At 38.6% G+C, this 12,188-nt stretch overlaps 1 protein-coding gene across 1 annotated transcript in view; it reads right to left on the bottom strand.

Annotated features, from left to right (window-relative positions):
- SLC9C2 (solute carrier family 9 member C2 (putative)) overlaps window positions 1-12,188 on the bottom strand; it is a 161,020-nt gene that overhangs the window by 66,776 nt on the left and 82,056 nt on the right. Inside the window, exons 11-15 of the mRNA XM_027086295.1 lie at window positions 11,821-11,982; window positions 7,246-7,345; window positions 5,389-5,532; window positions 2,735-2,903; window positions 458-539 (exon numbers count right to left, since the gene is read on the bottom strand). Of these exons, the coding sequence (XP_026942096.1) occupies window positions 458-539; window positions 2,735-2,903; window positions 5,389-5,532; window positions 7,246-7,345; window positions 11,821-11,982 (657 nt within the window). The remainder of the gene's footprint in view (window positions 1-457; window positions 540-2,734; window positions 2,904-5,388; window positions 5,533-7,245; window positions 7,346-11,820; window positions 11,983-12,188) is intronic.

Here is a 12,188-nt window from a genome sequence, read left to right as displayed (position 1 = left end):
GCTGCTTACCCTCCATTAACACCATCACCACCACCATCACCCCAACCCGATCTTCCCTTTCTAGTTGATTGGATTGACGATACAGTGGCAGTGAGCCAGCATCTACCCTGCAGACAAAAGCAACACCCTGGGAAGCTGAGAATCAACAAAGGAGAAGGATCTGAGTGAGATCTTTGGACAACCTTGTGGAACAGAACCATCCCACTTCTCTGGACTTTCTGGTGGAGAGGAAAAAAACAAACAAACAAAAAAAAACTTTGTCTTGTTTAAGCCACGGTTAATGTGGTTTCTGTTAAACTGGCTGAATCAATATCCCAATTCATACATCATCTATAAATAGGGAGTGAATGAAAATGAGTGATTTCATAATCAATTCCTTGAGCCCCATAAGAAATGTCTCCACCACCCCCCAACAATAATCTCTTTGCATTACTCTCCCCAATTAATTAGACTTTACCTAATGTCCTGGCTGAATAAGTCATCATGTATGAATTTATTCCCATAGTCATTAATGATATTACTTGTATATACAGTATAAACTGAAAAACAAAACACAGAGAGTCAAAACATTAATAAGTTCTCCAAAGGGAATCATTGTTCAATTAACCACCAACAAAATTCTACCTTAATCCACATTTTAAAATCCTGCCTCTGATAAGAAGAGGCAAAAGGGTTATTTTGTGGACACTGCTTGAATATAATCCACTGGGGTAGAAATCAGTTCTCAATCAGAGTAAGAAAAAAAAATAGATTTTGTAGTTTCTGGGAGGGATAAGGACACTGAGAGAGGAGCTCTCCATGGTTGCTGCCGTCAACAGTGGCCATGCAAAGCCTGAAAAGCCAGCACGGTGGTTGATTCTCAGACGTTGCTGTGGAACCTACGGGGCTGGGGAGCAACCCCAGCAATGGCAGGCAGTGGTGATAGGGAAGTGCACCTGCCACAAGCATTTACTACAGCCATACGAGAAGCTCTGAAGAAGCAGACAGGAACTGTGCTGGGGTCAGGAGAGGCACCAAGCAGAAGCAGAAGCAGAACCACATTTGTAGGTCTTGGCTCTGCCATTTACTAGCCATGTAATTTGAGGCCAGTTTACCACTCTGAGTCTCAATGTCCTTTACCGAAAAACAGAGTTAATAGCAGTATGTCTTCAGAGAGTATTTCCCAAATGACTGATCACAATAAGCACCTGAAATGCTTCTTAAAGACACTGACTCCCAGGCTTATTCCCTGCAGATTCTGATTCTGTAGGGCTGGGGTGGCATCAAAGGGATTCTTAACATCAAACAGATTTGGGAAACACTGAAAAATGATACTCAAATGTTAGTTAACATTTCTTTGACTTGGTTTTAGGCCAATTCCTTGCACAAAAGAAAACTGAAGGAGCTCATTATTCTTTTCCTCTGGAACATGGAAGGACCCAAAGTCCCTGCAAAACCACAGGTGTGTTTGAACTCCAAATTAATTCCCGGACCATGCCCATAGATATGAAGTGTAAATCCTCAGGAAAGATGGTGAGGACTATGATACTCCATTTCTTAAAAAGCAACATTAAAAATAAACTCTTTCTCTTTGGGGAGTTAGGGTGCCTGAGTTCTTTCACTAACATGCTATTCTCTTTATTTTGGTTCCCCTACATACAAGATAGAGAGGGTGATAGTTGCTCCCCCCAACAAAGATATTTGAAAAATACTGGGCTCTTAGGGTCTTCTAGGACAGGAGTAAAATAGCAAAGAAGAGAAAATTCTGAACTTGAAGTTGGATACTATCAAGAAACTCGGTACATCTACCTCCAGATTAAAGTTCCTTGGGAGGTGGGTAATGTTCTTAATTTACATTATTCAAGTGTTCTCCCTCCCAGGAGCAGGTTTGGGGTTCATCTGACTGGGAAGTGGTGGGGGTGTCCTGGGGATTTCTAGAAACTTCTCACAACTTCTCCAGCTAGCTCACAGAGTACTGTCACGAATGACGAGGTACCCTCACGCTGTCCACAGATGCTCTGGGCTCTCTGGACCTTCCCTGGAGTCTCACCAACGCTGCCACCACCGGACTACCCAGAAATCCACTGGCTGGCCCATGGGGAAAAGGCTTTGAGAGAGAGTAGAAAGGAAACCGAGATTTGTCTTTCACTATGTATAATATAGTCTTCAGCCAAAATTTTTCAAGAAACTAATTTTCTATTTAGCCCTAAAAGACATAAATATGACTAGATCCTGAATTCAAAAATTTACAAAATCTTTCTTTCCTTAGCATATTTAATGAGCATTTCAGTTTTTGCTCTAATAGCTATAGGAATTGGAATGCTCTAGATAAGGAATTATTTTTTTCATACCTTCTGACAGCTCTTGAAAAACAGCATTTATACGTTCAACAACATATGTTGAACATTTACTGAGTGTCAGGGACTTTGCTAAGCATCATTTCGATTCTCCACTGGAAACTGAAGTGCCACAAGTCTGGGGAACTTACCCAAGGCCACTCAGCCTGTCAATGGTGCAGCCAGGGTTCGATCCCAAGTGCACCCAACTCCCACATCTGGAACTGTTATTTGATTTTTGGTCCCTTTCACACTGTCAACATAAATAAACTTTCCCCCAAAAGTTCCTTCCTACTTAGAAGATTGCATTCTTCAAGCCTAATTTTTCAAATGGTTAGCTTTATTATTGGGTACTATGCCAAGTGCTACAAAACAAAAATGAGTCAGTATGAATAATCATGGGATATGATTTTTCTTACCAGCTGTGGTGACTCTACTTTTTGTTCAGCCAGATTATGAACATCTGGAGCCAAGAGTAAGCTAAAAACTCCTTTAATTCCAGACCATGCTATAACAATGCCCCATCTCCAGTTATACTCATAATTCGAATGCCTCAGAATAGGGCTCACTAATACAACAGTAAGTAACCTGTGGAGAGAAAAACATTTATTTTTATATCACATCTTATGTATTAATGTTATTTATGGATGATACTAGCTAGTAAATACTAAATTTCATGTAAAAATTTTTCAGAAAAGAGAAGACGATCCAGTTTATCCATAGGTTGTTCAAACTTTCAGAGACTAACCAAACTTATGATCTAAATTTTGCATATAATACTCAAATCTTGAAAAATAATGCTAGAAATTCTATATAAATATAAGAAATTATCACTAACACTAGGGTGTAGTGTTTAGGATCTTGGTAGTAAATTCCTGCAGGAAAACTTCTTCAAATGACATTAACAAGCTCCCTGGAAGGCCACGACTAGATGCAGAAATTAGACCACAAGGACCTTGTAGACCATGACGAAAAAGTAAAATTATTGTAGACACTTTAATAAATTCAGCTCAACCAAATTTTTCTTGAGCTTCCACAAGAATCATACACTAAACACCATGTAAATAATTTCAATGTGTGCCTCCTTTCTCTACAGGTCATTTTGTTATAGGATCCTATGCCAAAATCTAGATTCTATCTATAGCGGACTTGCACCAAAAAAATATCAGTACTGTCCTTCAAGTGAAATTTCAGCAGAAATATAATTGACATGTTCTCAGCCTCAAAAAAGATACTGTGTATCAGTCACTTAACCGGGAATTTCGTATGACAATTTAGAGAATTCCTGTCATTGAGAAACAGAAAATCTACAATTTGCCATCTATAATATATATAATTAATTTGGGCAAACTCCTCCACCTTGCATTTAAAGATTTTTGCGAAGTAATTCTTATCAACCTTTTCAGCCTTACTAAATGATCTTTCTCTAAAATACCACTGACTCCAGCCAAAACAGAACAATTTATGTCATTTCCTGATTATCAAAAACAGGGAGGCAGTATAGCAAAGGCTCTGGAGTCAGTCTACCTGGGTTCAAATTTAGATGTCTTTTACTATGTAACCTTAGGCAAGTTATTTAACCTCTCCAAGCCTCAATTTCTTCATCTGCAAAATGGAGAAATAATAGTCATTGAACTTGCCTCAAAGGACTCTTATGAAGATTCAATAAAATGAGGCAACATTCACAGGGCTTAGCATGATGTTTAGAATGTGGTCAGCACTTAACACACGTTAGCAATGATTATGACGTCCAGGCCTTTGTTTGGCTCATCATCTCTGAAACATTTTTCTCAACAAGTCTCTTATGGAAAGTCTACCCATACTTTCAGGGCCCCTTAGGATGACTCCCTCCACTAAAGTCTCTCCTCTAGTGAGGTGGAACCATAAGTTCACAAAAGATCTCTGGCACTCACTAGCCATTTGACATTGGGCAAGGCACCTTGCCTTTTTTGGACAGTTTTTTTTTTTTTTGGTTGCACAGGCATGTGAACTCAGTTGCAGCATGCATGCGGGATCTAGTTCCCCGACCAGGGATGGAACCCCGGCCTCCTGCATTGGGAGTGCAGAGTCTTACCCACTGGACCACCAGCAAAATCCCTTGGACAGTTTTTTTATCTATAAAATGGAGATAATAATTCTTATCTCCCAGTGTCATTATGCAGACAAAATGAGATAATGGATGTGTGCAAAAAGCCATGTATCTTTCTGCATACACTGAGACCAACCTCACCTTGCACTTGTGCTCCTGTGGTGGAAAGAAACATAAATTGTACACCCACCCTTCTGTGTGACAGTGCCTATCCGAGTTGCCTGCAGTGCCTTCAGAGTCAGCAGAAGCAATGTTTCATGAGAACATCTTATAAAGTAAGCTCACTCAGCCAGGCCTAACCTGAGTGGAAATGACAATACTTTCAGAGACACTGTCACGAATTCTTATGGAAGACACAACTGCCACGTGTGGGCAATGTCACTCAAGAAATAGCATGCTCTTGGGAGTCAAGTTTAAATCCCAACTCTGTCCTCACAATCTGGGTGACTCCAGGCAAGTTTTTCACCTCTCGGGGGCTTCATCTGTGTAATGATGCAGAAACACCTACCACATAGAGTTGCATTAATACTAATGGCATAATGTACATGGTTAATGTTTAACAAATGGCTTTATCATAGTTATGATGATAATAAATGATGATGAAAGTCAACAAAATGTTAGGAGCTATTAATCTGGTCCAGTGGTGCTCAAACTTTAACAAGCATGTTGAAACAGTTTCCTGGATCTCAACTTCAGAGATTCAATTCAGTAGAATGGGATGGGCCCATGAATTTGCATTTCTGTCAAGCTCATGGGTTATGCTGATGCTGTTGTTCTGCGCCTTCTCATTTTACAATGAAAACTTGAAGAGTAAATAGACTTCCCCTCAGTTGTGCAGCAAGCTATTGTCAGGACCTTGACAACAATACAGGTTTCCTGACTGCATGTCCACAGCTCTTTTTGCTATAACCCACTTCTTCTCAATTCTAATTCTGGGCTTGAGAACCTAAGTCTAGTAAGCAAACTTTAAATTATAATTCTTACCTTACAAAATTCACTGTTGCAAATAAGATGAGCATGAAAACTAAAGTGTGAAACTGTAAATACTTGATTTCTCCACATCCAATGACAATGCCAAAGAAAGTGTATATTAAATGTTGGTATACAGATGAAAACATCATTAGAAACCTAGGATAAATGGAAAGGAAATCACATTTTAAGGGATGTGTTTTTTAAATCTACACGTCTAGCCTCACCCCCAGAGATTCCTACTGCGAGACCAGAGCACAGTGCTTAGGGCATGGAGCTGTTCTGGTTCCATGTGGTAACACACCTGGGTCTGGGCCAGGTCTGACTTCCATGAGCAGATCTCAAGTCCTGCCTCTTCTTGGTCCCCTCTATTCAGACCTTCCCTTTCAGAGGACTGGGTGACTGTGTCTGTCCCACAAACCAGTCTCCCTATGGGTAGGTCTCAAGATCTACACTGGGAAAGAAGCATTAGGAAGCCTCGTTTTAGCTGCAGATATAAACCATGTTCTCTGATACAGCATTACGCCAATCAAGCAGATAGTCCAATTCTCTATCCGATTCCTGTCTCTTGATTCAATTGATTCAGAACTCCTAGAAGAAAAGGGTATGAGTGGGACCTCAAACCCCAAAGCTTAGTTTTATAAAAATTCAGAAATGATGGAATAACTGACTGAGTAGAATACGTTTTAAAATGTCTCCACAGGACCTTAAAAAATGCCTTACATATAGTTAAGATCCCAATAAACATATAATCATTTACACTTATTATTAGTTTCTTACATAAACATGTCCACCACTTAACATGAGTGTCTTCTAGAAGGGACTTATTTTCATAGCCCCAAACCTAGGATACAATGTCCAGGCCACAGGAGATATTAAGAGAGGATTGGTTGAGTAGCTAAATGAATATACAATTGAACGAATAAAATGAGTAATTTATAATGATGCTGACAGACAGCATGACTGAGCTCAGAAAACTGTCCAAATACAGACAAAAAGTACGTGTCCCAAGAACTAGTTATTCCTAAGCTTCTGGCTTTTAAAAACCAATAAAGTATCATTCATATATACACAAAACTAGAATAAGTTACAGGTGCCATTTTTTTTTTTTTTTTTTGCCAAGTAGAGTTATAAATAAAAAAAAGTACCGTCTTCTATGAGTGGAATTTCATGAGAGAAATTACATATTAAACACCAAAAAAGTAGGAAGAACATAATTTCAGAACAAAGAATAGTCCTTTATATTAAAGCAATGAATCTTCATAGGAAAACTCAGGATAATGCTTATTTTTCTCATTTCAACATTTGCTTTCATCCAATGTGAGAATTTCTACACTAGACTATGATTTGGTGTGAGATAATTCTGAAACAATTCTATAATTTAGCGCAGTCGCTCAGAGAACGGCTAACTCATTTGTCTGAAAAGACAAATGGCTTTCCCTCTGTCCACAGATGTCCATATGACACCAGATGTAAAGGCTAGATAAGAGTTTGCTGGTGTTGCATCTTTCTGCTACTTTTCTTTTCCAGCTCTTCCCATACTTGGATACTGTCATTCAGGTACGTTATGAAGGAAACAAAGGAATAAAGTATTTTTTAAACTTCCCACAATTCAAAGTAAATTTTTATCAAAGAGTTATGTATAGAAAGTACTATGATCTCTGAGCCACTGATACATTATTCATAATAGGAATACCAATTAATGTCAATAATTGTTGGTAGCTTAAGTTCTTTTCAAATATAACTGGCAGTAAAATTTAAAATTAGAACATAGAAAAAAGTTATAAAAAAACTTTAGTAGTGTTCATTAAGCCAGGACCACTTAAGCACTAAATTTCTATGAGATCTATATCAAGTACACAATAGACTTACTTAGTAATTATTAACTCGATCCTCGGTTTAAAGCTTAAGGAATCTAAATTTAGTCCTACAGCGACTAAAGCAACCATACCTGACATTCCCAAAAATTCCCCTGGGGAGAAAAAAATGAATAAAATTAGTTGCATTCAAATCTGTACACTGAGCTACTTTATCTTGAGTGAAGAATTGTTGGGAAACTTAAAAGGGTAGTAGTATTTCTTGGAAAGTTGCTTAAAGGGACTGGCCTAATCCTTAGGATGAGGAGTTGACAAACTCTTTCTGTTAAGGATCATATGGTAAATATTTAGTCTTTGTGGACCATATGGTCCCAGTCGTAACTACTCAACTCAGCTGTTCTAGTGCATAAGCAGCCGTAGATAATACGTAACTAATGAGTGCCCAATAAATAATAGACACTGAAATTTGAATTGCACATAATTTTTGCATGCTGCAAAATATTCTTCTTTGGGGGTTTTTTGAAACCATTTTAAAATGTAAAAACCATTCTTAGCTCATGGGCTATACAAAAAATAGGCATATTTGGCCCACAGGCTATAGTTTGCCAACCCCTGCCATAGACCATCCTTGAGGATAGAGCTAATGAAAAGTAAGTTTAACAACCTCTGCCCAGCACCTCAAGGACACTGTGCTGCATGTCCTAGGGGTTGTGGTCCAAGCTCAGTGCTTCCTTGGTGACTGCAGGTCCTGAAGCCTACGGTTCTTTTGCATGATACAGGCTCCCCTAAAACTGTAATTCTCTGGGCTCTAAACAAATGTGTAAATGTAGTCTGAGGCAGGTAAACCAACTATGAAGAATGTTTGAACACCATAAATACCAACAGTCCTAGCTGCAGAACCTTCAAATAGCACATTACAAATGTCAGATGGAAGGGAAAGTATGTGCAAGGTAGGAGTGGAAGCCCTTTGGAGCAAGGCAGAGCTAGTTGCCCTGGGAATGTGAGCTCCCCTTTCTCCATTAGTGTCCCTGCATCTGTAAAGTGGGTATAAAAGAATAATGCCTCACAGAGTTGTTGTGAGGATAAAATTAGATAACATGAAGAGTGCTTGGCACACTTTTAGAGCATTATTATTATGCTATTAATTATTTTTATATGTTCACCTTACTGCTTAGTAAATCTATACTGTTTATTCATTTGAAGAGGATTTTATTATTCTTTTGGTTTGTCTAATCACTTAAATCCACTTTGGATTTCTTTTAACCTACTTATTTAACTGAATTTAATATAAATAACAAATGGCAATAAAACCAGTGGTGCTGGGAACTGTGACAATAGGGAAACTGTTTCTCAAGGTCTTATTTCCAATTCCCTATGACTCGTAGTATGGGATTTTAAAGCTTATAGTCTTTTTTAGTAACAGTCACTACTTAGAGATAACATTTGCTATGAGGAAACCACTAAGTAACTTTATTTTAAAACTGATATTATTTAGTATAATCCCAATGTTACAAGAACATATGGTGTGAATGCATACATTTAATACATGTATGTACATTTATATGTATTTTTTAAAGATTGAGTACATTTAACAAAATGTATCAGTGGTTAAATTTATGACATGGGTTTATAGGTGATTCCTTCTTTGACTTTTCAGAATTTTTCCAAAACTCTACATGAACATGTATTACTTTTATGATTAGAAAAACAAAGTCTTTTAAAAATTACAAACGCTATTACATTAAATGGTGTTTTAAATGTTCAAGAAGGGGGAAAAAAGTCATAGAACATGTAATAAAGGAAGTAATTTTCATCAGCATAAACCCAAGTAGTTAAAAATAGAGTTGTAAAAGTTTTCTGATTCAATGGAAAGAAACCACCACAGAAAACTGATGCCACAGGAAAGTGGCTCTCTCCATCAAACTCTGTCTCTCTCTTTCCTTCTGTGCCTGAGAAAAAGTGAAGGTCCTCCTACCAGGAGAATCAAAGGGATTTTGTCTCCAAAAAACAACAGGATTCAGGAATCGACATTTCCTAACTAGAAAATATTAGGGTGATGACTGAGGTCCTTTGACATTTATAGCCTAGACCAATGACATAACAAAAACGAGTGAGAGCAATCAGCCCTGGCATGGGTAAGAAAGAAATGCATTGTTTGTAGAGAGTTTTAAAACAATAAAACTGACTAAAAGCTGTCTACTTTTTATTATCTCCATTCACCAGAAATTCTGACCAATGACACTGGATAAAATATTCCTTTTGCTAGGACAGACCTCTCCCACAACCTCTCTTGCTGTACCTCTGGGCTAGACTTTTATATAACCCACCATCTTTCATGAATTATACACTGCCTTTTATACACTAAATTCACATTTTCTTCCGTGGGCTGATATATTAATATTTCTAGCTGCACTACCTGTCAACCAACAATGCTTCAATATGTCTTTTATCTGTGCAGCAATGTCTGTGCAATATTTTGACTATTTTATTTTATGGAAAAGAATGAATGTGTTGATACAAGTGATTTCTAAAAGCCCAAGTATTGTGAATTTAATACAATAGAGACAAAAATGTGCTCAAAGAGGTGACTCCCTAACCTCAATCAGACACTCCCTGGATTTAAGCCAGTTAACAGTGTGTTCATTAATGAAGGGAAAAAAATAAAATTAGATAACATGACAGAAATGTAACATTTGAGAATGCGTAAATGAAAATTTTACCTATGTTTAGCTTTCTGGCAATGGAACTTCTCCTTATAACTGTCTATTGCTGACTTTTGTTGTCAGGATCTGATTAAGTATAAGAGGAAAGAACTGCCTGAAATTGTTTTTAATTCCTGAAGCAGAGGAAAGTGTAATGGATGAGGGAGGGGTATTCATTTCCTGGGGCTGTTGTAACAGAGGGCCACAAACTAAGTGTCATAAACAACAGGAATTTATTGTTTCATAGTCTGGAGGCTAGATTTCCAAGACCAAGGCTTTGCAGCAGTGATTCTTTCTGAGAGCTGCGAGGGAGAATCTATTCCAGACCTCTCAAGCACTGACTGGGAGCACCTCCATGAATTAGGAGGAAAGGGGAAAGGAACCAATATTTATTGGCTGCCCTACTACCTTGAGCCCAGTGGTATGCTGGTAAATGTTTAAAAGTGGCAATCTGGGGGGTAAAAAAAAAAAAAAGCCCCAGTTGGCAGTGTCTGCCAATTTCCATGGTCCCACTATGGGCAATTTCAAGCTACCAACATTATGTCACTTGAATAGAGCATTGGGAAGAGATGTGGATAATCAGCTCTCATGAGCCAGCAAGAGCTACCTCCAGGACACCAGCATGAGGGAGTCACCCAACACAAATTACCTCACTAATGCCTGTAACGCCCCTCTAAATTAGGTTATATCACTTTTATAGATGAGGAAACTAAAGCTTAGAGAGGTTAATATTCCAAGGTTACCGAGCTAATAAATCATAAAGATTGGATTTCAAGTTAGCTCTGCCTAACTTCAGAGCTCTCTAAAGACTAACAGTTTATTCAACCAGCATGTGTTAAATTACTGTTGGGCATATGGCAAGCATTGGGCTTGGCTGGGGGGAAAAGAGAAAAGAGAATAAATATACAGATGAATAACAGACAGCCTCCACCTCAAGGAACTTAGGATCTAATGGGAAAAAAGGAAATATTAAATTAATTTTTTTCTTCAGACACTTAAGGCATTCATAATAGGTACATAAGGGAGGGAATAAAATGAAGAAAGTTGAAAGAAATGACTCTTCAGTGAATGTTTTCTGTATTTTACTGATTTGGGGTAGTGAGCAACAATAGGTAGCAATTTATCTGTAGAGGAAGCAGTTCTGTTTGGTCACTGGAGGTGAAAAGAGGAGTAATTAACCTCTTGATACCTGAGGGCTTCCATGGATGGAAGTTGCTCCACTGTGTGAGGTAAGAGCAGAAGCAGAATTTGGCCGTATTTTTACCACGGTTACTATGGCTTTGGGGGACTGGTTACCTCAGTCAGGGGAGTAAAAACTATAGCTCCCAATCTCACTGGACTAAACTAGGAAACGATTGTTAAAGGTCTACCAGTGCTAGGCACTCTGACTCCTGCGATCATTCCACTCTCCTGCTTCTCTTCCAGATGTAGACATACCTGATTTCTCTGTTTCCTTCCTCCTAGCCTCAGGTAAGGGCCGCCATTTCTACAGTCCCCTTAGTTTGGTACCCATTGAATGGGTACTGTTGAGCTGGAAAAAGACCTCAGGAGCATGTCTCCCACCTTTCTCATTTTAGAGATGGGTTGCTAAGGGTCAGAGCAGAAATCAGCTCAGGTCTGATTCCACTTCCAGGGGACTGCCAGTGAATAAACGTAAGATCAAAGGGTGGAGTTAAAAAAGAGTAAGAGAGTTACCACAAGGAGGAGGAATGCAAAGGGAAGGGACACGGAATTGAAATTGAGGGGATGTTAAGAGAGACCAGGAAAGAGCTAGAGGTGGCAGCCAGATAATATGACAAGACGCACAGAGGAGCCACATCAAGGGGAAAGCGGTTGGGAAGAAGCAAATGGATTCAAGAAGAAGGAAAAACTTAAATGCATAAAGTTCACTTTAAGGATGGCATATTTTATATCTGTTTCTGCCTTACCAATGTAGAAAGTCAAGTACACCATTGAGATGCAAAGCACGATATTGGTCAGTGTATTGCTAAACAGGTCAGTCAATATAAACTGAATGATCCTTGCACACCAATATCCACATATTATGCTTCCCAAAATGTCCAAGCTGAGGCCCATGATTATATATAACTCTAGAAAAAGAAAATAAGAAAAGCAAAAGTTGAGCTATAATTTTTTTCTTTCATTAATGGCATTTGGGTCTATGCCCTTTGGTTTGCTCTTGAGATTCTGAGTGGGGACCTTGCTCTTCAGCAGATGGGAGTTTCCTATGAAAGCCTGGCCAAAGAGGCTTTCTTGGGGATATATTTCCCTTACAGTCTGCAGCTTGAGGTTTGCT

The sequence above is a fragment of the Aethalodelphis obliquidens genome, unplaced genomic scaffold (genome assembly GCF_003676395.1).
Source record: "Aethalodelphis obliquidens isolate GAN/ISIS:26980383/991018 unplaced genomic scaffold, ASM367639v1 scaffold55, whole genome shotgun sequence".
Classification (NCBI taxonomy): Eukaryota; Metazoa; Chordata; class Mammalia; order Artiodactyla; family Delphinidae; genus Aethalodelphis; species Aethalodelphis obliquidens.
Note: the sequence above shows the minus strand (reverse complement) of the source record. Positions and strands in the feature narration are given on the sequence as shown.